The sequence below is a fragment of the Perognathus longimembris genome, chromosome 13 (assembly GCF_023159225.1).
Source record: "Perognathus longimembris pacificus isolate PPM17 chromosome 13, ASM2315922v1, whole genome shotgun sequence".
Lineage (NCBI taxonomy): Eukaryota > Metazoa > Chordata > Mammalia > Rodentia > Heteromyidae > Perognathus > Perognathus longimembris.
In genome coordinates, this window is record NC_063173.1 from 56,270,674 (window position 1) to 56,296,188 (window position 25,515).

Below are 25,515 nucleotides of genomic sequence, written 5' to 3' on the forward strand. Positions count from 1 at the left end.
TAAGGGGCACTATTTGCTTTTGGGAGCAGATTTTTCCTCCTCCTCCTCCTCTTCCTCTTCCTCCTCCTCCTCCTCCTCCTCCTCCTCCTCCTCCTCCTCCTCCTCCTCCTCCTCCTCCTCCTCCTCCTCCTCCTCCTCCTCCTTCTCCTTCTCCTCCTTCTTCCTCTTCCTCCCCCCTTCCTCCTCCACTTCCTCCTCCTCTTTCTTCTTTTGCTGGACCCTGAGGGCTGTTCTGGAGATTTTGTGCTCAGGCTAACATGGTATCATTTGAGCCACAGCTCTACTTCCAGGTTTTCTGGTGCTTAATTGAAGATAAGAGTCTCACAAACTTTCTTGCTCCTGCTGGTTTTGAACTGTGATCCTCAGCTCTAAGTCTCCTGAGTAGCCAGGACTGTAGATATTATCCCCTGGCATCCAGCTTGGGGACAGAGTTTTTTTTTTTTTTTTTGGCCAGTCCTGGGCCTTGGACTCAGGGCCTGAGCACTGTCTCTGGCTTGTTCCCGCTCAAGGCTAGCACTCTGCCACTTGAGCCACAGCGCCGCTTCTGGCCGTTTTCTGTATATGTGGTGCTGGGGAATCGAACCTAGGGCCTCGTGTATCCGAGGCAGGCACTCTTGCCACTAGGCTATATCCCCAGCCCTTTTTTTTTTTTTTACATAATTAAGAGCAGGGAAACAGCAGATCAGACAACAATTTAAACACAACTGGTATTTAATGTAGGACCAAGAGTTTTTCTGCCTCAACTAAACTGTGTGTGTGTGTGTGTGTGTGTGTGTGTGTGTGTGTGAATTAACAAATACTGTTTTGACATGTCTTTTGATTTTTATTTATTATTTTTCTGAATGTACTTGGTCAAAATGGTATATAATGATTCTGGCAATAAGGTAGAACTCCTGTGCCTAGCCTGCAGTCACTTGTTACAGCACCACGAACGAAGTAGGGCAGATTGCACATGCCCCCATGGGCCCAGCTTGCATGCTGCTGTGTGTGCACATCTGTATGTACTTGAAGTGCAGATGGACAGGTGCGTGCATGCACTGGCCCCTATGGTAGCCAGCGTTCTTTCCTATCCCCATCCCTGAGCAATATGGGTGGAGTTCTTTATCACGGTTTATTGAAATTTCCCACCAAAGGTTTGGGGAGAAGAGAGGAAAGCGTCTCTGTTAGACCTAGCCTCAGGAGAGGAGGGGGGAGTGATGGGAAGAGAAGGGGCAGACAGAAGAGTGGCTGGGCCTGGGTTGCAGGGAGGATAAATGGATTAGGGAAAGGCCCAGGGCCCAAAGTTCAAACAGGCCAGGCCTGGACTGAGGGCTCTGGAGGAGGAGAAAGTGGTGGTGGTGGTGGTGAAGCCTCAGAAAGCTTCACTCTGGGACCCTGGACCCATCCAAGGTCTCCCCCACCCCCAAGGTGCCTGGAGATCTCAGAGGCAGGTTCTGGAGGGACAAGAAGAGTTGTGTCGTTCTCAGCTGGGGTCTGGGCCTGATCCACCAGGCTTCAGAGGAATCCTCTGGGCTGCCTTTTCTGCTTCTGACTCCTGCTTTGTGTCTTTTCCTTGCCGGGCCCTAAGGACAGACAGCTTAGGAAAGCCCCGCACCCTGGCCTGTGCTTCCCCAATCTGGAACGCGTGGCCAAAGGTAGAGAGCTCACCAGCTTTCCACATCTTCGATCGTCTCTGGCAAGGGCCGATTGAGAGTCTCCAGCAGGAAGAAGGCAGCGATGCCTCCCAGGAGACTCGTGGTCCCATAGATGGCATTGGGAATGAAAGGCTGCACCTCACCGGTGATTTTCACCAGTGGGGCTATCATGCTTCCCACGCGGGCCCACAGGTTACTGATACCCAGACCTGTTTGCCTGGGAGAGTTCAGAGCAGGGATTGGCAGCCTGTGTGTGGGGTTCTTAGAGGGTGGGCCTGGGGCAGGAGAATGCCACAGTCCCACATGGCCCCGTGTCCTTCGCCTGAGCCCCGCCCCTGGGCCAGTACCTACCGGATGACTGTGGGGTAGAGTTCACTCGTGTAGAGGAAGAGGCAGCTGAAGGAACTGGACAGGCATCCCTTTCCAAACACGGCCACGGCTGTCCTCGCAATCTGCATGTCTTCAAAGGGAGAAATGGAGGGTGCTGTGGAGGAGTTCGGGACCGCTCCTCTCCTTTTGCTTCCACTGCCAGGAAGCTCAAATCCAAATGTAAGACTGTGTAACAGCCTCTCTGCTATTCCTAAAGCTATGCCCATTGCATTCTGTGTTGTTTCTGATTTTCTCCTGGTTCTGATTCCCTAATGCCATTTACATTTCGCTTTAGGTTCCGTTGGAAGGCTATCGATGTTCTCGACAAACATTTGGGTGCTGGTGGCTCGTGTTTGTAATCCTAGCTACTCGGGAGGTGGAGATCTGAGCATTGTGGTTCAAAGCCAGCCCAGGCAGGAAAGTCCATGAGACCCTGATCGCCAATTAATCACAGAAAAAGCAGGAAGTGGTGCTGTGACTCAAGTGGTAGAGCACTAGCCTTGAGCAAAAGGAGCTCAGGGACGGCTCTCAGGCCCAGAGTTCAAGCCCCAGGCCTGGCAAAAAAAAAAAAAAAAGGAGCTTTTTTTCAAGATCATGATGGAGAAGGTGTGTGTGTGTGTGTGTGTGTGTGTGTGTGTGTGTGTGTGTGTGTGCGTGCGTGCATGCACACGCACACACTTTCCTAAGCACTGGACTCTATTATAGTTTCTCCTTTTCAGCTCATCTCCTCAGTGAGTAACATCATCCAGGACACAGCCAAGCCCCAAACGTTCCTTCATACGCCATGCTGTTCCAATTCCAAGTTAGATCTGGACAAAAGCTTTGATGTCTCTTAACCCAAATGAATAATTTGAATAATAAGAGTGACCTGAGCTCCCGAGAGATTGTAGGGACTAGTTCAAGGCAGCGCAGTGGATTAGAGGCAGGACTAACAGAACTGGAATTCTGTTTTTTTTTTTGCCAGTCCTGGGCCTTGGACTCAGGGCCTGAGCACTGTCCCTGGCTTCTTCCCGCTCAAGGCTAGCACTCTGCCACTTGAGCCACAGCGCCGCTTCTGGCCGTTTTCTGTATATGGGGTGCTGGGGAATCGAACCTAGGGCCTCGTGTATCCGAGGCAGGCACTCTTGCCACTAGGCTATATCCCCAGCCCCAGAACTGGAATTCTGGATCACCCCTACTTTCCAGCTTGTGGCAGCTTCCTCTGTGAGGTTTTGAGGGGGATACCCCCAGCTTCTCACCTAAAGGCACAAAGATGAGACTAAAGATGGCTCCTCCCGCCAGGAGCAGGACCACAGACAGAGTGATGCGCCGGCCCAGATAGGACATAGAGAGGATGCTGATGAACTTGGCTGGGATGTCCACCCCACCAAAGATGATCTGGAGAATGTAGATGTTGACTCCAAATTCTTCTACCCCCATAGCCAAACTGTAGTAGGCAAAACCAGTGGAAAACCTGAAGGACAGAGATACACTGGCTGGCACCTTCATGCCTTAACCAGGCTGAGGCCTCTTCCCATACTGGTCATCGGTTCCCCAGATAGGATGGATCGATATGTTTATTTCTTGTACCATCTACAATGGAGTGCCTTCTGTTTACATGCGATTTTTGAGGCTTGTGAGATTGTGTTTGGATTTAGTGGGAGAGTTCTGGGATGGATTGGCCATGTCTGACATGGGTATTGTCTAGGGAGTCAGGGCAAAGATGCCTGCAATTGACCCCAGAGATGAACAGGACTGGAGGGGCTCTGAGCGACCAATGGAAGTGGCAATACATGATCTTGTTGGATAGTAGAGTTGAACATCCAGCTTGGAGGAGACAAAAGTAAATCTGTGAGCGTGTGTGTGTGTGTGTGTGATGTATTCCTCAGAAGATTCTCTCAGAATCAATCGCCTATACACAATGCTAGACAGATAGGATCCTAGTTTGTACGGGGATCCTGGGATGGAGAATGACCTTATAACCAGGTCACAAAAAGGGCTTTGAGGGTGCTGTAGAATGCGGTGCATCAGAAGATGTATACTTTCTGTCTGAAACCTAGAGGGGTCAGCCTTGCTCTGGGGCTCCGGTGGGCAGAACTGGGCCAGAGGGTGGCGGCGACTGAGAGGAAAAGTGTGGTAGAAACGGCTATGGCAGGATGTAAGCTGGGGAGGGGGTCTGGTATCTGTTTTTGGGGGGCAGGAGTGACCCCAGAGGAAAGCTGACTCTCATGGCTGGACCTAGGTGTGGGGTAGGGATGTAGCAGATTTTTGAGACTGAGGCTGGATGATGGCTAGACTCGGAAGGCATTCCCTTGATTTCTCCTGCAGGTACCCTAGGCCTTGCCCTCAGGCCAATCTGTGGTAGGCCTCGATCACCTCCGCCTTGGCATGTGTGGGTGGAGGTGGGTGGTGGCTTACCAGGCTATGGAAAGACAGAAGGTCACGCGACGCAGGATGGGTACCCGGATCAAGTCAGCTAAGCCATACTTGACCTTGGCCAAGGAGATGTCCTTCTGTAGATTGCGTTTCATCTCCTTGGAACACAGCGAAGGAAGGGTGGGGTTAGAGGACCAGCTAGGGGGTGGAGGAAGGGAGGGGAATGCAGGCCTGGTGCCTTGAAGGACTCATTTGGGGAACCAGATAGAATGTGTGTGTGTGGTGGTGGGGGGGGGTGGGGAGTAGGAAGGTGGGGGAGGGAGAGGCTGAGGAAACAGAGGCAAGTAGAGTGACCAGCCCCAAAGCACAGGTTCTAACCTCCAACTAAAACCCCTCCCCACACCAACCTCCAAGCTGAGCTTTTCCCCTTCCTCTTTCATGCCATTGAAGGTGGCTACCCGCTGAAGTGTCTTCAGGGCCTTCGAGGACTTTCCATTCAGGACTAGCCAGCGGATAGACTCTGGGGTCCACCTGGGGAGGGACAGAATCAAATCCTAATGGCTTCCCCATTCCAGAGGGGACCCCCCCCCCCACCACCTTGAGAGACTGATGGAATGCGAGTCACCAGGACCAAGGGGAAAGGAGGCCCAGGAAATCCCATCTGGCTGATTGTGGATTCTGTGGAATTTAGACTTGGCCCAGCTTTGCACCTGGGCTGCCTGTAGCCAGGATAGATTCCAGCATATTCCCCCACCACTTCTCTCATTCCCCTTCTAGAAGAGTGTTTCTTCTGCCCCCTATGTGGGTTGCTTGTTGTTGTTTGGCATCTTCCTTTGCCAGGAAGCCCCAGGCCATAGGTGTAAGTAGCCTGGAGAAGGGACAGGAGGCTCCAGGCTGTACATCTGGAGGGCCCTGTACCTCTACCTCCCCCTAGTTTGGGGCTCAGTTTCTTATTTCTTTGGTGACAAAAGGGCAGGGTCATAGTCCTGGGATCCTCAGGGGAATGGGTGAATATTCATGGTCTTCTGTGTTCTGAGCCAGCTCTCCCCAAGATTACCAAGGACTTCCCCCACACATGCTGGCCAGTCCTGGACTTCAGCCTCCTCATGTTGAGAATGGCGGTGTGGCCTCTGATTAGGGAGCAGTACCTAGAAAAACTTCAAGGCTCAGAGTGGATGACACTCGCCCAAGTTATACAGCTTTGTTGTTTTCTTTTGCGTGTACTGGGGCATGACTACTACTTCTCCTTCTCGTCCTCCTTCTTCTTTCCTTCCTCTTCCTCCTCTTCTTCCTTCTTCTCTTCTCCTCTTCTACTCCTCCCCCTCCCACTTCTCCTCCTCCTCCCCCTCTCCCTCCTCCCTTTCCTCCTCCTCCTCCTTTTTTCTTCTCTCAAGGCTGGCACTTTACCACTTGAGCCATACCTCCACTTCAGGATTTTTGCCAGTTGATTGGAGATACAATTCTCATGGACTTTTCTGCCCAGGCTGGCTTTCACACTTGATCCTCAGATCTCAGTCTCCAGAGTAGATAGGATTCCTGGTGAGAACCACTAGTACCCAGCCCAACCTATACAATCAAGAGACCTAAGCTCTCAGTTGTACTCTGCTGACTCCTGCTCCCATTTTCTTTCCTGTTCCTTCTCTGCTCCAATCTTAGCCTGTGGACAGGCCTCTGGGTCTACTCCAGGCCCACTCATCCTCTTTTTTTTCCCCTCTCTCTCTTTCTCCCTCCCTCCTTCCTCCTTCTTCCCTCCTTCCTTCTCTCCCCATCTCCCTCTCCTTCTTCCTCTTCTTCCTTCCCTCCCATTGCCCTCTCTAGGAGTTTCTATTTTCATTTCATTTCCGTGAACCCTCGAAGAATTGGTTTCTTCTCTGAGGCCCAGTTTTCTTGTCTGCTAAATGGGGACATTCATGCCCCATCCCACAGATATACCATAAAGATCAGTGACGACAGAGGTTGATGTCTGGAATAGGGCCTGCGATTAATATTAAATGCACAGTCAAGGTTGCTCCAAGATTTCACAGTTTCTCCAGGGCCCAGTTGTGATTTCCGGGACTAGAGCTGCATCCATGAATTCCGGAGGCCCACCTCCTGTCTGTGAGCATGGCTTCGGGTTGGGCATGTTGGTAATGAGCCCTCTGTTCAGGCTGGTGTCTCGCTCAGGCACTTCGATTGGCCCAGGTTCCCAAGTTGGGACTCCAGCTTGAGTTTTCCTTTCTTTCACATTTCAAAGTCACGAGCCCCTCTCATTCTGTAGATTCTTCCTTCACATCGATCTTCCAGATTTGTTCCCCAAATCTCTCTTCTGTTGCTTGTCCCCCCACTTATGTGGGTCTCTTCTGGGCTATTTTTTCATATCAATGGAACCTTGTTCAGGCCTGGAAGCTCCACAGAATTTTCTGGAAGCTTTGTACATGAACATGATTCCTCGCTTTCTCTGTCCCATCTACCTTGACTCACCCTCCTTCTTCAGCTGCAAGCAGTTGCCAAGGGTCACCCAAACACCTCTTTCCTCCTGAAACATGCTTTTTTTTGTGTGTGCTAGTCATGGGCTTGAACTCAGGGCCTGGGTGCTATCCCTGAGCTTTTTTTCCTCTAGGCTAGCACTCTACCACTTGAGCCACAGTGCCACTTCCAGCTTTTTCTGAGTTGTTTATTGGAGATAAGAGTCTCACAGACTTTCTTGCCCAGGCTGGCTTTGAATTGTGATCCTCAAATCTCAGACTCCTAAGTAGCTAGGATTAGACGTGTGAGCCACCAGTGCCCAGCCTTGTGACTTGCTTTTGTGCATGTAGCTCCTTCACCTTGGGGTGCCCTCCCTTGACTCTGGGAACAGGGTGTTGGGGGTAGAGTTGGCCACCTAGGTTAGGAATGAGATTCCCCCAGTTTGGTCCTGGGTGGGTGCCTATGAAGGGAGGGGGAAGAGAAAGAGAAGACCACGTACCAGGATGACAGGGTGAAGATGAAGTAGGGAACAGACGTGGTTAACTGTAGCCAGCGCCACTTGGGGACAGCATAGGCCAGGCCGGGCAGAAGGAACTGGCCAAAGGTGTAGAAGTACCCGATTGTTGTTGATGAGATGGCCCTTATCCAGGTGGGGACCCACTCCACATCTGTGAGAGGAGATCAAGGACCAGGCTAGAGTCCCCGTAGCCCCCCCTCCCCGCAAGAAGGGGCACCGGCTTCTGCTTCCCGCATGTGATCCTGTCCTGATCCCCATTTTGCAGATGCTATAGCTGAGGCTCAAGGATATAGGACTCAAGCTTGGGTCCAACTACTTCCCAGTCTATACTCCTTTATTTGTGTTTGTGTATGTCCCAGTACTGGGACTTGAACTCAGAGCCTTTGTTCTTGCTGGGCTTTTACATTCAAAGATGGTAGGCAGCCAGACACTGGTGGCTCACGCCTGTAATCCTAGCTACTCAGGAGGATGATCTGAGGATTGTGGTTCAAGGTCAGCCGAGGCAGGAGAATCCATGTGACTCTTATCTCCAATGAATCACCAGAAAACTGGAAGTGGGACTGTGGCTCAAGTGGTAGAGTGCCAGCCTTGAGCAAAAGAGCTCAGAGACAGCACCCAGGCCCTGAGTTCAAGCCCCACGACCACCAAAAATATAAAGCTGGTACTCTGCCACTTGAGCCACACTTCCATTTCTAGCTTTTTTTTTTTCTTTTTGCCAGCTTATTGGAAATAAGAATCATGAAGATTTTTCTGAGTAGCTAAGATTACAGCTATGAGTCGCTGGTGCCCAGCTTTCAGTTTATACTCTTGACTACTGCTTCTCCAGTGGCAAGCGACTTCCTTTGTTTTGCCTTGATTTCCTCATCTGCATAGTATATAGAATAGTTTCATTCTGGTTCCCACCCCTGTGTGTATAGGTTGAATGAAATGGTGGGCCTAGCAGAGTGAGAGGCCCTGGGTAAGGTCTCACTATTGAGCTGCCATTGTTATGTCTGTGGTTAAGTCCAGGGAGGGCTTCTGTGGTTCTGAGAGGGGCAGAACCTTGACCAAGGCCCCTAAGAGCCCTCTGATGGAAACAGATTCAGGCCCAATCTCTCTCAGCTTCTGCATATAGCTCTCCAAGGCCCTGCTCCTTGCCGCCCCCCCCCCCCCCCAGTGGCTCACTCAAGATGACGGTGCTGAGGGTAATGCCGGAGATGCTACAGCCACACAGGAAGCGTAACAGCATGTAGACAAGGAGGGTGGGGCTGAAGGCAGCGCCCGAGCCGCTGGCGGCCAGCAGTAGATAGCTGCATGTCAGGATAGGCTTCCGACCAAACCTGCAGCTCAAAGGAAAGGAAGGGTCAGCTTGGCCACTGGACATCTGCCAGGGCCAGTGACTTTGCAGGCTGTGGGACAAAGGGCTGGCTCCCCTCCCCCACCGCCTATGACTCCCCCGACCCCCAGACAGAGCCTTGCTAGTAATTGCTGCTTGCTTTAACAAGTTTGTAGAGTGCAGAGTTAATGAGTTATTTTCTCCACCTCTAGTTTAGCTGACTGAGCAGAGGTCAAAGGACCACTTATCTCCAAGCAGCCTGTCATAGGCCGCTGATCGGCTCAGCAGCTTTTAAGCCAGAGAGCCGCTGTGCTCCTCTGCTGGGTCTGGCGAAGCCAGAAGCTTCAAGGAGAGATGAGAGGTGGTCAAGGTCACACAGCAAGGTCACTTCTTCCATCCTGCCTCCCCCAGCTCTGGCCTCTTTGTGTATGGCTGGAACAGAGCAGGAGAGGGGATGTCCCCATGGGTTGGATCCTCAGGGCCTTGCGTCCCTCCCCAAGCCTCACCTGTCAGCGAGTTCTCCAAACACAGGTCCTCCAACCAGGATGCCCGCCATGAAGATAGACTGGGCCAACTCCTTCAGCTTGCCGGAGCTGCACACTAAATCCCACTGCAGAAGAGCAAGGCAGAGCCCAGCCAGCTCAGCGCAAGCCCGCCTTCACACGTGGGCCCCTCTCCCACCACCCTGTCCTGCACCCCTGCCCCCCCACCCCCCGTCCCGCCTCTTAGGTCCCTGACTCATAGTGTGTGTGTGTGTGTGTGTGTGTGTGTGTGTGTGTGTGTGTGTATCAGCAAAGTGATATTTTTATAGGTGTTTCTATTAACTAGCCACATGTTACTTTATAAATTAGAGAGTTGTCTAAATAGAAAATTTTAGTTATTCCACCTAAGGATGCATTTTGAAATCTTTTTGTTGATAGTAGTACCTTAAATTATGTACTTCTATTTCTATTATAGAGAATTAATATTCTCATGTTTATGGTTTATCTGGTATTGAAAGGGAAAATATCCTCTAGAGGAAATAAAGTACTTGATGCTTGATGCCCGTGTAGAGGCCTTCCAAAATTCGTTGTCCAAGATGAATGCTGATCAACATGAAGGATATCAGAATTGAGGATCAGCGGTTGATAAACATTGTGAAGAAATTACACAGGGAACGGTCACTATGTAAACCCATCACTGAGATACAGGTAGCCCTGCCTCGGCCTCTCTCTCTCTCTCTCTCTCTCTCTCTCTCTCTCTCTCTCTCTCTCTCTCTCTCTCCAGTCCTGAGGCTTGAACTCAGGGCCTAGCACTGTCCCTGAGCTTCTTTTGCTCAAGGCTAGCACTCTACCACTTGAGCCACACACCATTTCTAGCTTTTTCTGTATATGTGGCGCGGAGGAATTGAACCCAAGGCTTCATGCATGCTAGGCAAGCACTCTACCACAGAGCCACATTCCCAGCCCCTGCGTCAGTCTATTCTAATGAAGAAATATTGAGAAAGTAGACCTGATCCTGGGGTTAAAGAAAAGACTGTAAACTAAGACGAAGCAAGAAGGTAGCAAGTCAGGAGCTTGGCTTTTGTTTCGTGCTGTGTTATGTTTCCTATGGGCGGCTAGTTAATGCTATTCATATATTTAAATCTTTAGCAAAACTAAAGCAAGTGCTTTAGAACATGGATGGCCCTAATTTGATCTTGACGATTGCTTTTGTATTAATGCACTATCTAGTCAGGTCAAAGCATGAGTAGTGAGACTTACTGTAATGCCCTGAACTACCTGCTAAAGAGAAATAAAGTTACTATCTTAGAACAACAACAAAAACCCCAAACAAAAAACAAATGTGGAGATGTGGCTTAAATAGTAGAGTGCCAGCCTTGAGTGAGGAACTAAGCAAGAGAGCGGGGCCCTGAGTTCAAGCCCCAGTACTGGTAAATGCGTGCCCACACACCTACACGTGCATTAAGTTTCTGTATCTTAGAAACTCTCTCCTTTCCCACTCATTCTGCTACTCCTTTCCTTTAAGCCAAATCTCTTGGGTTTAGAGGCCTGGCTCAGGTGGTGGTAAGGTGCCTACCAATGAGCATTAATTGTCACACACCCAGTTCCAGTCCTGGCCTCCCACCAAAAAAGAAAGAAAAGACAAAACAGAAAGAACCAAATCTCTTGACTGGGGAGTGGGCTAGCTGTGGCCCTCCCACCCCATCCTCTTAGCTCTGCCAGCCTAGGCAGAAAAGGCAACAAGACCCCATCTCCAGAATAACCAGCAAAAAAGCCAGGTTGGAGGCATGGCTCAAGTGGTAGAGCAACCTCAACAAGCACCAGGTCCTGTGTTCAAACGCTGGTACTAACTAGCAAATAAAGCCACTTAGATGAGGTCATGCGGACATCAGAGACTCTCTTGTTACCTCTCAGTGGCTGGCAGCCCTCTCATTTAAAAGTAGTTACTTACAAACTCACACCTGCAATCCTAGCTACGCAGGAGGCTGAGATCTGAGGATCACAGTTTGAAGCCAGCTTTGGCAGGGAAGTCTGTGAGACTCTTATCTTCAATTAATCACTAAAAAGCCAGAAGTGGCGCCGTGGCTCAAGTGGTAGAGCGCTACCCTTGAGCTAAAAAGCTCAGGAACACCACCCAGGCCCTGAATTCAAGCCCCAGGACTGGCACGCACACACACACACACCAAAGTTCCCTGAATTGAGATTCTTATATTTTCACTACTGTCCTAGTCTAGGCTTTCGTATTTGCCCTTGGCTTGTAGTGACAGCTGATATTTACAAAGGACTTACTAAGTGCCAGGCTTTGTTCTGAGCAAGCTCATTCTCTGTTTTAACTTTATTTTTCCTGTCTTGGCATTTGAACTCAGGGAAGCATGCTTGCTAGGCAGACCTTCTGTTGCTAGAACCATGTCTCTATTTTTGGCTTTAATTATTATGGTAGTGTCATGAGATTTTTTGTCCTGGGCTCATGTTGGACTATGAACCTCCTACTGATGCTGTAGCTGGGATTACGGTTGTGAATCACCCAGCTTGTTTGTTGAGATAGAGTCTCATTTTGTTTGTGTGTCAGTGCTGGGGCTTGAACCTGGGCACTTTGCCTGTTTTGTGTTGCTTTGTTTTTCTGCTTAAGGCTAGTACTCTACCACTTGAGCCACAGCTCCACTTCTGGCTTTTTCATGGTTAATTGGAGATAAGAGTCTCACAGACTTTCCTGTCCTGAGTGGCTTCAAACTGCAACCTTCAGTGTTCAGCTTCCTGAATAGCTAGGATTACAGGCGGGAGCCACCGGTGCCTGGCTGGAGTCTCACTTTTTGCTTTTGCTGGCCTCGAACTGTGAACCTTCTGCTCTTCATCTCCTGCATAGCTGAGAGTAGAAGTGTGAGCCACCATTCTCAGCACTAACTTCTCTAATCTTCACAACAATCTTCTTGTGTTTCTCATTTTATAGATGAGGAAACAGACATAGAGGAGATGACTGTGACAACTTGTGTGTGTGTGTGTGTGTGTGTGTGTGTGTGTGTGTGTACTAGTGTACTAGGTCTTCAATTCAGGACCTGGGTGCTGTCCCTTAGCTTTTTCCACTCAAGGCTAGAGCTCTTCCACTTGAGCCACACCTCCATATCTGGCTTTTCAGTGGAGGCTAATTTTAGATAAGAGTCTCATGAACTTTCCTGCCCACGTTGACTTGGAATAGCAATCCTCAGATCACAGCCTCGTCAGTAGCTATGATTACAGGCCTGAGCCACCCAGTGCCTGGCTATGACAAACTTCTGGTAGATCCCTCAGACTTCATTCTTATTTTCCATCCTCTCCCTGATGATCAGAATTGCTTTGGATATCTCTGACTCCAATCAAGTTTCTGTTTTACTAAAAGAACTCACTGGCTCCCTCTGGCCTTTTGTGTAAAGCTCTGTGGACAAGTTTACAAAGCTCTCTGTGCTCTGATCTTGGCCTAGCTGTCTGCCCTAATCTCCTGCTAATACCAGCATTGACCCTTTGCTCTGGCCATCACGAATGACTTGCGTAATGAGGGCTTAGACATGCCTCCTAAGAATGTTTTGGAAGTAAAACAGTGTAGGGGCCAAGCCACATAGTCCAGGGAACTCTTTTTACTTTCCTCTTCTGAAAGCAAGAGGGGGTAAGGGTCAATGAAACTCCAGGTGCCAAAGTTGTCCCAGAGTAGTCCAGTATGGCCTAGTAAGTCTGCAATCCCTTCTAGCTAGGAAGGGGCCTGTCTGGTGGGGGGAAGGAGGTTGGCAAAGGAGGGAAAAGATAAAGGAAGAAGTGACAATAGGTTGCTTGAGAAACTTTGTGGCATGTATATGTTGAAGCCCTGAAGGAAAAATCTACAGGAAAGATCTACTGTCCACATAAATTCATTCACGATGCAGATCAATCTCCCATTTCCCAGGTGACCTTGCAGGTGGGTGGAGCCACGCAGCTCTTGATAAAGAAATGGTAGAAGATACATTGGCTACTTCTACCTCATTTGCTTAAGAGGGAATCCCTGGCCTGGACTTGTGTTATTTATCCCTTCCTGTGGATAGGAATTGTGAGGACAGGAACAAGGCTGAAAGCCAGATATTGAAGATAGTAGGGTTGCTGTCCATCACCATCCCTGAAGGACCACATAAGAAAGAGAAACACATCTGTATTCTTTAAGCCACAAATTATTATTGATTCTTTTGTTATAGTGACATAGCCTATATGGATGTATCCCACAAGAGATTGCAAATGCAAGTTAGATTTACATCTTTTTTTTTTTTTGCCCGTCCTGGGACTTGGGACTCAGGGCCTGAGCACTGTCCCTGGCTTCTTTTGCTCAAGGCTAGCACTCTGCCACTTGAGCCACAGCACCACTTCTGGCCTTTTCTATATATGTGGTGCTGAGGAATCAAACCCTGGGCTTCATGCATGCTAGGCAAGCATTCTACTGCTAAGCCACATTCCCAGCCCTAGATTTGCACCTTAACCTTCATGATACTGATTACTTTTTAAGAAATCAAGGATCTAGCTGGCACTCACACCTGTAATCCTAGCTACCCAGGAAGCTGAGATCTGAGGATTGTGATTCAAAGCCAGTGTGGGCAGGAAAGTCCGTGAGACTCATTTCCAACTTACTACCAAAAATGCCAGGAGTGGAGCTGTGGCTCAGGTGGTAGAGTGCTAGTCTTGAGCACAAAAGCTGACTGTCAAGGGACAGTTCCCAGGCCCTGAGTTCAAGCCTCAGGACCGGCAAAACAAAACAAAACAAAACAAAAATTCTGATTTGTTTACGACTTTATTTCCATCATCTGGAATACTGCCTGACATCTAGTAGGCACTCAGTAATGAGTAACCATTCCATAGAAAGAACAGAGAGATGTCCAGGCTTATTGGTTTAAAATGTTCCTATGCCTGGATGAGAGATCACATGGTTTACACTCTCAATACTGGAAAGAGCTCGGCCTCTCTTCTTCAGAGTGAGCCTGTGTCAGGATGGACAGTAACAAGTATCAAATCCATGACAACAGGTCAGTGAGAAATGTTATTTCCTCACAATGAGACTGGAGAAATGCCTATGGCAACTTGTCTACCAGGCAATTACCATACTTCAGTGAAGTTTTAATGCTCAGAAAGAGGACTGCCGTGTAGTTAAATATTTTTAAGAAATTGGACTTCAATTGCACATTAAATTGCTCCCAGAGATTTCATGGTTAATGAAGCTGATCAGAATGGATAAGAAAAATGTGACTGTAGCTGCCCTGCCGGGCAAAACAAATCCATGGGGCTCAGACCTGACATGTGGGATTATAGGTTGAATTATATCCCCCAAAGATACACTGCAGCTCTACTCTCTACTATTTCAGAATGTGACCTTTGTAAAGAGAATTCTAGTTGTAATTAGCCAAGTTAAAGTGGAGTCATTCAGGAGAAGAGTGAGCCCTTAATCCCCCATGTCTTGTAAGAAGAGGAGAGGGAGACATACAAAGATAATACCCTGTTAGCTGGGCGCTGGTAGCTCACACCTGTAATCCTAGCTACTCAAGAGGCTGGGATCTGAGGATCATGGTTTGAAGCCCAGCCCAGGCAGAAAAGTCCATGAGACTCATCTCCAATGAACCACCCCCAAACTCGAAGAGGAGCTGTGGCTCAAAGTGGTAGAGCACTAGCCTTGAGCACAAAAGCTCAGGGACAGCGCTCAAGCACCATGATTGACCCCGCTCCAAAAAAAAAAAAAAAAAAAAAAAGAGCGTTAATACTACATTACAATGCAGTTGAGACTGGAGTGATGAGTCTACAAGTCAAGGGATGTTAAGAGTGTGACAGCAATCATCTGAAGCTGCAAAAAGGCAAGGAAAGATGCTGCCCTAGACCTTTTGTAAAGACCATACCAACACCCTTCTTTTGGACTTGTAGCTTCCAGATCTGTGATCTTAATACAAAACCTCGTTTGTATTAAACCACCTAACGTGTGGGTTTTTTTTTTTTTGAAACTAATATACAACAAGATTCTTGTATATTTGAATCTCTGTGAGTTAGTGACGGGGAAAGGCAGGCCTGGGAATAGACAATGAGGATAGTCGGCATAGAGGAAAGGGAGAGATTTTTAAAGGCATTGCTGGAATTTTTGGGAAAGGAAGATACTGAGGTAAAATTTTGGCATGCTTTAGTGCTGGTGCAATCGCCCCTTGAGAAAGCCCTCCTAAAACCTATACAAGAAAGCTTGATCGTCATTCCAGGTGTGACTTGTAACTGAGAGTTATTGTTCACGCCTATAATCCTAGCTACTTAGGAGGCTGAGATGGAAAGGATTGTGATTTTTTTTAAGACAATCCGGGGGGGGGGGGAGTTCCTAATAACTCTTCTCAACCCATACTAGGGGGCACATAGCAGCACCTGCCTAGCATCCCAACTATGTGGGAAGATGAGATTGAGTTCCAGACCAGCCTGAGGAAAAGTGTGGGCTAGACTCCATCTCAACAGAAGATAGTGTTGTTGGTACATGCCTATCATGCTAGCTATGGTGGGAGGCATAAAACAGGAAGGTGGTGGTCCAGGGGCAGTCCTGGTTAGAAAGCAAGATCCTATCTCAAAATAACAAGTGCAGAAAAGAAAAGGGAGGAGGTTGGAGGTGTGGTTCATTGGTAAAACTCCTGCTTAGTAAATGAGAGGCCTTTGGTACTTGTTAAGATCTCCTCACTCTAGTAAGGTTGCAGTCCTTTTGAATATATATATATATATATATATATACACATATATATATTTGATCTTGAGGATATATATATAATATATAATATATATATATATGATCTTGAGGATATACATACTTATACATATGTGCCAAGAACTTCCTCTCTGGGTGCTTGACCCAAGCAGGTGGTCAGTGACTTTTTAAGAAGTGGGCAATGAGAATGTCTAGACCCCCACTGTGGGTGAAACGATCTCTCCTTCCCTTCCTCTCAGCATCTCCCCGACAGCAGAGGGCATGCGTGGCTCATGGCCCCCTAGCTGCTTATTTACTTGTTTTGTTTCTCTTCTATGTTCTGCCACCTCACTGAGGGCAGAGTGCATCTTATTTGACTTTTTATCCCTGGCAGCTAGTAGAAGAGTTGGCAATAGTCAATGTTAATATTTGTTTAATGAATAATGACTGAGTTAAACAGGACTGGGTTAGGGTACGTAGTTTTGGGATGAGGGTGGGTGAATAGAGCCCCTCTGTGTGGGGAAATCCTATCTAACACACTTGCTCCTCCTCATATACTAAATCCAGTACTGACCTCAGTTCTCCATTCATGGAGTGTAACTGACCCACAAGGGAATGGAGTTCTAAAAGGAAAGGACAGAGCACTCAGTCCTTTGTGTCTTCCATTGGCTCACGCACTAGGAATGTGGTCAGGAAGGAAGCGAAGGCCTACTATGCTCAGAGGAAAGCTTTGTAAGTCACACCGGCCATTTCCCCCGAGAACCTGAGCTTCGGAGGATAAGTGACTTGTTCAAACATAGCTCCATTCATTTCACGGGAAATCCTCAGACTCAGCTCTGCTGAAGCCCCTGGGGTCCTCGGTCATGAACTCTGCTATCACAGGCCCCATGGTGTGCCACGCTCTGACTGTGAGACAAGAGGCGTCCATATAGGAGCTGTAATTCCGAGCCATGGTCAAGCAGTGTTGCACGGGGCAGAATTGTGATTTGAGGAAGGAGGCAAGGTGAGAGCTTGGTGAACTGGTTAAGTCCAAAGGGTGAAATGAAGACAGACTTAGGAACTAGAATAGCAACAAGCCGAGGTGGTAAGTGGACTTCTGAGCGGGTGGACACAAGGTGCATCATAGAGGGCCTGCCAATCCTGATGATCAACAGGATGGAAGCCCTGCTGAGTGTGGGGGAAATATGACTTCACACAAACCTGCTGAGGACAAGGAAACAAACTTCTTTAGCTTGGGAGCTCCTTGGAGCCAGCTCAGACCTCATGGAATCACTGCTGCCCCTGTGAATTCTCCAGCCCTTGTGCCCCCTGTGAACCAAGTATCTTGGTGTGTGAGGGGGAATATCCAAAGTTTATGGATTCCCAGCTCAGCCACTTAAGAGCTGTGTGTTTTTGTGGTAGCTACTTAACCTCTCTGTGGTTCAGACTCTTTATCTGTGCCTGTGGGGCCACGGCATCTGGTTTGCAGGATCGTAAATAATGGCATAAGAGAGCACCAAGCCCCCAACCCGACACCTAGAAAACAGTGGGTCCTTAATTCATGCTGGTCATCGGGTAATGATGATCACATGTGGTTGTGAGGCTCACTAGGTCATGTGATGTGGTAGCTGGGCGTGAGTTCTGGGATCAAGACTCTCTGGCCCGCCACACACCTAGGAGGGCTTCCTTCTGGATCTGAGCGCAGTGAAATCCTCTGGATGGTAGCCGGCCGGCCCTGGTTTTCAGGTCCACAGAAGGAGCAGTGCAAAGCTCTGCTAGCTCAAGGCCTGTGTACAGGTTGCTGTTCATGGAGGGACTTTTTGAACTCTGCAAGCCCACAGAAGGCCCCAGGTCCCCCTCGCGTGGATGGCCAGGGCTTCTCTAGGTTAGGGCTGCCAATGGGAGCAAGGTGGGGCTCTCGTCAAGATATGGGGCTAGAAAAGGATGTGGAAGAGAAAATGGCCAATGCTTGGAGTCCAGCAGGGCTGAGTGTATGAAGCTGGAACAGAGTGGATATGAGAGATAGATGGGTGGCCTGGGGAATCTAACGATAGAAGAGGGTCAGAAGGGTGGCCAGTGGTTCTTCAAGAGGGAGCTCTCCCGAGGGTGGAGATCCCCTCGTATGGGGCAGACTCCTTGCTTTTCCAGCAAGTGTGTGTGTGTGTGTGTGTGTGTGTGTGTGTGTGTGAGAGAGAGAGAGAGAGAGAGAGAGACAGACAGACAGACAGACAGACAGACAGACAGATAGACAGACAGGATCAGGAGACTCAAGCCCCAGCAAGGAACCCCAGGTGTGTCAGAAGGCTGTACTTCAGGCCAGGCTCTGAGGATTGTGGGGCTGAGGCCCAGTGGTGTGGGGCTGCAGACTGTAATTCCTCTTCAGGAATCCCAGGGTGCAGCATCCAGGCAGGGACCCCACACTGTGCAGACAGAAGAGAAGGGCCTTTGTTTCCTCTGATGTCCCAGCAAAGCTCCTTCCCCCAAAGTCCTGACCTCTTCTGTGCTGCACCAAGAGAAAGGAATGTGTAGTCTCCTCAGCCAGAAAAGCTTAGGGGAGCAGAAGAGGGGTGGAGACCCCTCCCCATCCCTGCCCAGAGACGGGAGGTGACTAGCCAGGGCCACTAGAGGAAGGGCCTTGGAGAAGACAGTCTGAGCAGCCCAGATTCCTCTCCCCCATTTACCGGGGGTGGGGGGGGGGCACTCTTTCTGTTACTCAGGGAACAAACCCTCTAGTTCTGACCTTCTCATTCACAACAACAAAAGAGTAGCAGCAGTAGCAGCCGCCGCGAAGGTTTATTAAATGCCTTGGAGGCGCCCGCCAGGCCCTGTGCTAAGTAAGTACTGTCCTTACGGAGCTAAGTCCTGGTTCCTTTACCCTTCTCACCCGCTTTCTCTTGTCCTGGATGAGGGAACAGCTTTCCTGAGAGCTGTGACATCTTGTTTTTTGGTCGATGGCCCAGGCAGGACGCGAACCCTGGCTGCCTGCCTCCACGTGACTAGCCTGTGATGCTGGTCTAGGAAATGGCCCATGCCTTTCCCTACCAGGGTCACTTGGACTGAGCTTGTATGTTGCCAAATATCCCTGCCTTCATGATTACCACCGCCCCCCCCCCCCCCCCCCAAAAGCCGGCACCTCTAGCCTTCTATCCCTGAATCAGAGACACACCCAGGCATGCCCTCATCTATGGCATAGGAGCCAGAAATCCAGGCAGACACAGAGTCTGCCCAGTACAGCTTCAAGGGCTGGTTAGAGAATTTCCTCATTCCCCCCGCGCCCCCCCCCCCGCCCCGCCCCAGGAGTTCTCACAGTGGGGGAAGTCTCCAGAAGGCTAGAGCCTGAGGCAAAGCTAAATGAGATCTGACACAAACATGAGTTCAGTCCCCCTGGGATGGCTGGAATGGTAGAATTTGGCTGGAAGAGGGGAACGGATGCTTGGCTGGGTATTAAGCCTGTAACCTCTGCTCTCAACCTGGAAGGAAAGCTGTGTGTCAGCCGCCATGATGTGTCCCTGCAGATGCAAGGGGGGCGGGGAGGGGGGGGGAAACTTCACATCCCCAAGGGAAACCTAGCATATCCTCGAATGGAAGAGTCATTCCTTCCGCACCGAGCCCTGGGCTACAGACCTAGTCCTGAGGTGACAGATACATGGGAGAGACCCGCCAAACCCTGGAGAAGCTGCCGCAATGGAGGAAGGCCCATCTGGGGAACAGGCTAACCACCCAACGCCCTTCTTAGGGCACAGGGCGCATGGGCAGTCTGGCAGATTTGGGGTCAGGAGTTATGTAAGCCCTAAGGAGCATGTGCTCTGGAGCCTAGCTCCCCTCAGGTTGACTCTGTCTTTTGCAACTGCAGTGGTTTGAGCTAGTGACCCATGCCTCAGTTTCCTCATCCATGAAAATGGGATCTTCAAAGTGCTGACCTCAGAGAGCTGTTGTGACCATTAAATGTGCTGTGTGCACATTTCTCACACTTGTGTAGCTTCATGTTAATGATGATTCTATTTAAGCATTCCCTGGGTGAGGAGAGAGAGACAGAAAGAGAGAGAGAGAAAGAGAGAGAGAGAGAGAGAGAGAGAGAGAGAGAGAGAGAGAGAGAGAGAGAGAGAGAGAGAGAGAGAGAGAGAGAGAAAGAGAACCAATATTAGGACCTGAACTTAGGGTCTCAGCATTTCCTGATGTGTGTGTGTGTGTGTGTGTGTGTGTGTGTGTGTGTGCGCCATCACATCCCACTCTCAGACAATCTATTTCAATCAGTCTTACTACCATCTTGTCCTGGATTCTTGCACAAAACTTGCTGATGGGTCAATCGGCTACTAGACTAAAACTCCACCAGCCGCTCTAACCTTGTAGATGGCCTGAGAAGCCCACAAGCCACTGTCTGCCTTCTCCTAACACCGCCAGCTCTGGTTACAAGAGGGTAGGTACATCTCTGTCTTCATGATCATGCGAGGCCCTCCCGCTGTCCTCCCAGCTCCCTGTCCAGTGGTTCCGAGCACGTGCAGTGCCCACTGTTCTGCAGTCTATGTTTCTGTGTCTGCATCTGGCCCCTTTCATACCGTGTCTTGTGTCTGGGGTGCACCAGACCTCCAGTTCAATGCACTTTCCTCATCTCATCTTTCCTTCACACCCAGGGCAGGCATTGCTGCCTTTATCAAACCTTCCAGAGCTTTCTCTTTAGAAACATCTCTGCTGAGCCAGGTACCAATAGCTTACACCTGTAGTACTAGCTACTCCGGAAACCTGAAGGATTTTGGTTCAAAGCCATCCCAGGCAGAAATGTTCTCAAGACTCCATCGTCAATGAACTAGTAAAAACAACTGGAGGCATGGCTCAAGTGGTACAGCACCAGTCAAGCAAGTGGGGGAGTGTGAGGCCTTAAGTTCAAACCCTTCTCCTCTGAGCTCCCAGAGAATTCATTCATCCATGCATCCATTCAATCGTTCTTCAAACATTTATTCCACAGAACATCTCCTCTCTGCCAGACATGATTCTAGATGCTGGGGACACAGCTAGCAGCCAGGCATCTGGGAATCCCTACATAAAAAAGTATGCAGAGCCCCCCAAACTACCACAACTCTGGAGGGAGTGGGTCTGCGTCCCCTCCTAGAGGTTAGCTCCTAGATGACAGGCAGGGCTAGTGAGTTTTTAGAAACCATGGCCTTAGTTATTATATACTGAGTATCAAGAAATATTCTGAGGGCTGGGAATGTGGCCTAGTGGCAAGAGTGCTTGCCTCATATACATGAAGCCCTGGGTCCCCAGCACCACATATACAGAAAAAGCCAGAAGTGGCGCTGTGGCTCAAGTGGCAGAGTGCTAGCCTTGAGCAAAAAGAGGCCAGGGACAGTGCTCAGGCCCTGAGTCCAAGCCCCAGGACTGGCAAAAAAAAAAAAAAAAAAAAGGAATATTTGGAATACTTGATACATTTCAGACACTATGATGCAGGAGAGAAGGTGTGAACTTGACAGGGAGGAATTTTCATCTGGGGGCAAGGTCAGAGCCACAAATGGAACAGTCAGAAGCACAGCTCAACAGCTGGGGCCTGAGTGCAGACCTTGATTTTGTCACTTCATAGACCTGTGACCTTCCACAAACTACTCAACCTCTCTGTGCTCCCATTTCCCCATCTAAAACAAATGGGATGGGAACCCTAACTGCTTGTCCAGAAAAATCTTGACTGTTTCTGTTTGTGAGGTGATAAGAGTAGTATCGGGCATGTAACAAGTGCTTTGCATATAAGTGAACACTTGTTTTCAAAGAAGGACAAAGATATAGACCAAGGATAGATCCTTTGGGACTGAAATCCAACCTCTACCTGTAGAGGAAAGTCTGTAAACCAGGCTGGGCCTTAGTTTCTTCATCTGTTAATTAGAGATAATAATCATGTCCCTAGTAGAGACCACAGCCCTGGGATTACAGGAACACATTGGGGCGGGGGGGGGGGGGGGCGGGTTGAGGGGGAAGGCCGCTCCTCCCATGATGCAAAATCTGGGTTATGTGAGGGGCTCATGGTTTCCAAAGGGGAATGAAGATTCCCTCTCTCCTTTATATGCCGCCCGCACCCTGAAGCCAGCCCGCCCTCCTGCCGTTTAGTTTTCTTTCCAGAACCCGCAAACATTTATCCCTCTGTATTTACAAACTTCACCTTTCCATTCCAACTATAAGGCTGAACAGCTATGGGATGCTGAATAACGGCTTCCCATCTCTGAAATTTAGTATTTGTATCCCCACCCCCCATCTAGTCCTTGGACCTGAACTCAGGTCCTGGGTGCTATCTCTCAGCTTTTTGCTCAAGGCTGGCACTCTACTCCTCGAGCCACAGCTCTACTTCAGCTTTTTTGGTGGTTCACAGGAGTCTTGTGGATTTTTCTGCCCTCTTTGGCTTTGGACTGCAATCCTTAGATCCCAGCTTTCTGGGTAGCTAGGGTTATAGGCACGAGCTACCATCACCCGGCTATTTATTGTTAATCTGTTAAGGAGGCAGACGGTCCTCTCAGCAAAGCATTGCTGCTGGAATCAGAGGCGAGCCGCCCACAACACACTGAATTGGACCTGGCAGGTCAGTAAAGGTTGAGTCCCTTTTCTTCCTCTTCCTCCTGCCTAGCCTGTCAGCTCACTGAGGAACTCTGGTTTCCAGCAAATCCACAAATGGGTGGGTTAGAATGGGAGGTGAACATGGGCGCCTGTCTGTTCTTCTCCCTGAAATCTCTTTTACCTTGCAACCTTTGGCACAAGATGCGAGTTTTTCTTCCTTTCCCTCATGGCTGGGCTTAACTAACCCCTGTTTCCCATTCACACCACAGCTCCAGGGAGTCTTTCTCTAGTGCTCCTCAGCTCCTGTCCTTCCATGCAGCCCACGGGTCGAAGGGCGCTGAACAAAGTCCTTTGATTCTTTTGTTGTTTTTTTTTTTTGGCCAGTCCTGGGGCTTGAACTTAGGGCCTGAGCACTGTCCCTGGCTTCTTTTTGCTCAAGGCTAGCACTCTGCCACAAAGTCCTTTGAAAGATGGAATTTCTAAACTTCTGTGTGGTGCTTTCATCGGATGGTGTTAGAAGGCTGAAGACCTTGCAGGAACAGAGACGTGTGTGTGTGTGTGTGTGTGTGTGTTGAGCTTGAACATAAGGTTTGGGCACTGCTCTTAGCTTTTTCATTCAAGGTTGGAGCTCTACCATGTAAGCCATAGCCCCACTTCCTGCGTTTTGGTGATTCATTGTTGGTAAGAGTCTCTTGGGTTTGTCTGCCTGGGCTAGTTTTGAACCATGGTCCTCTGAGCTCAGCTAGGATTTATAGACATGAGTCACCAATGACTGGACCTATTATTATTATTATTATTATTATTTAATCTGTAGAGCTCAGGACTGAGCCAGCCATGGAAAGGGACCTCTGTAGTTGTTGGTGGAAGAAATCCATGTTTTGGCTTGGCTTGCAAGGAATGCTCTTTGCCATGAATGCTCTCGCCCTCCTTGCCTTCCTCTGCCCGCCGGGCATCTCTTCCTGGTGTCCTAGCTGCTTAGCTGTAAGGTATGGGGGAGGGGACCCTGAAGTAACTGGAGGGGGAGGGGGGCAGACATACCTCTGTCACAATGGTGTCCATGGTGCCATTGTAGACCCAGCCGTCCAGACACGGCTCCGTGGTTCCGTGGGTCTCATTGGGCAGGCTGGCGTTCGGCAGGTGAACGAAACGGAGGCATTTCTCGGGCTTTCCATTCGGGCCCCTGGGGAGCACCCAGGGCCCAGCGGAGGCGTTGGGGGGAGGACGGCAGTAGTGGGCAGGGGTGGTGGCAGTGAAGATCTGTAGCAGGTTGTGGTTGGCCATGCCGAGGATCGGGAGTGCGAGCAGGGTCAGGTGCAGGTACTGGAAGGGGCCCATGCTGCCCACGCGCTCCAGAATCTCGGAGAAGGTCATGGTGCTGGGGGAGATGAGCCAGAACTGCGGACCAGGCCCAAGGTCCAGAGGGGAGGGTGAGCGTGCACGCGCACGCGTGTGTGTGTGTGTGCATATGTGTGTATATGTGTGTGTGAGCAGTATGGAAATACACACTTGAGGATATGTCCAGGTGTCTGTGTGAACACAGGACAAAGCCAGGCATCAGTGGCTCACACCTGTAATCCCAACCACGGAGGAGGCTGAGATGTGAGGACCATGGTTCCAAGCCAGCCCAGGCAGACAAAGCCCGGAGAGCCTTCTCTCCAGTGAGCCACCAAAAAGCCACAAGTGGAGTTGTGAGTTGTGGTTCAAGTGGTAAAGTGCCAGTCTTGAACAAAGAAAGCTTAAGGAAAGTGCGGCACTTGAGTTCAAGCTCCAGCAGTGGCGCTCACACACACAGGCGTGAGGGCACACAGATTCACATGTGCGTGCATGCGGATGATATAGAGGTAGCCGGCTGCCTGGGGCTGTGCGGGGGTATCCAATGCACCTGTGTGTCCAGGTGTAGAGACTGTGAGGTGTCCTCAGATGTGTGTACATTTAGCCTGGTGCAGAAAGGCCCAGCGGTGAGTGTGTGCGCATGCATGAGTGTGTGTGTGTGTGTATGTGTGCCTGCATACATGCGCTCCCCTAGGCTAGCCACACATGCGGTATGTGTGTATTTGTATATGAGTGTGTATGTGCATATGAGTGTGTATGCTGTATGTGCGTATGTGTGTGCACATGCATGCACACACACTCCTCTGGGCTAGTCACATGTTGCACGCACATACAGGTATACGTGTGTATGTGTCTGTACATGTATGTGCACACACTTCCCCAGGATAGTCATACATGCAGCATGAGCTTATGTGTGTGCACATGTGTATGTGTGTGTATGCACACATGCTTCTCTTGGATAGTCACCTGTGGTGTGCGTATATGTGTGGGTGCACATGTGTGTGTATGTGTGTGTGCACACACACCTGCTCCCCTAGGCTGGTCACACAGGCTGGTTTACACACCCACACAATGCAGGCCGCATAGCGGGGAGTAAATGGCCCCGTCTTAGATGTTGGCTCCGCAGGATGTGCGGCGGAAGTGGGTGGAGGACAGCCCCCATTGCTCCAGGAAGCCCCACCAGGGCTCGGGACACAGCTGGGCCTCCCCCAGCCCAGAGCCTCCCGTTCCTTGGCTTTTTCCCCCTAGGCTAGAATATCAGAAAGAGCCCAGGTAGGTCCTGGAGGGCATCTGGGACTTCACAGGTCACACAGAGGAAGCAGGGCCTGGTGTGTGTGTGGGGAGAGGGGACCCCGGGCACTGGGCTGAGGGACCCTCCACCCATGCTCACCTGGTGCCTTGTGCTGGATCTGGCGGGGCTGGTGGCAGAGGTAGCTGAGTCCGTATCCTTCCTGTCTTGGGGTCCAGCAGCTGTTGGACAACAGCTCAGTTCTCACAGGCTGTGTTTGTGCCTCCCCCAGGAGGGCCTTATATAAGGCATAAGCTGTTTCCTGGGCTAATGTTTGACTTTCTTTGGAGGATTAATATCACTGGCAGGGAGAATTTTTGTGAACCCCCCAAGCCCAGCTTGAAAGGGCTGCCTCAGCGAAGGCTGGCAGGGCGGCGGGGGGCGGGGCTCAGCCTAGAAGGTTGCTGGCTGGAAGAAGGCTGTCCAGGCAGGCTTTCCGAGGGAAGGGCTTGGGAAGGGCTCTGGCTGGAGCCATGAGGGTCCTGGGACCCCCAAAGCTGATGTTTTGAGACCCAGCATTGGGAATTTCCCATGCTATCACCCTTTCCTGCCTGCTGATAGGTGATGGGGATGGCTTTCC

At 50.0% G+C, this 25,515-nt stretch overlaps 1 protein-coding gene across 2 annotated transcripts; it reads right to left on the minus strand.

Annotated features, from left to right (window-relative positions):
• Nucleotides 1-696: 696 nt before the first annotated feature.
• Nucleotides 697-25,176, minus strand: Slc22a8 (solute carrier family 22 member 8). Of its 2 annotated transcripts, XM_048360722.1 has the most exons (11): nt 25,038-25,175; nt 23,354-23,690; nt 9,142-9,245; nt 8,485-8,639; nt 7,303-7,471; nt 4,766-4,889; nt 4,401-4,516; nt 3,242-3,456; nt 1,986-2,094; nt 1,648-1,851; nt 697-1,562 (listed from the first exon to the last, which is right to left on the minus strand). In XM_048360722.1, the coding sequence occupies exons 2-11, from the start codon at nt 23,684-23,686 to the stop codon at nt 1,463-1,465; spliced, it is 1,629 nt and encodes a 542-aa protein (XP_048216679.1). In that variant the 5' UTR covers nt 23,687-23,690; nt 25,038-25,175; the 3' UTR covers nt 697-1,462. The 2 variants fall into 2 exon arrangements, with proteins under 2 accessions (XP_048216679.1, XP_048216680.1); XM_048360723.1 differs by lacking the exons at nt 697-1,562; nt 1,648-1,851; nt 1,986-2,094 and adding an exon at nt 2,917-2,940 and having other exon boundaries at nt 3,159-3,456; nt 25,038-25,176.
• Between the last annotated feature and the right edge of the window lie 339 nt (nt 25,177-25,515).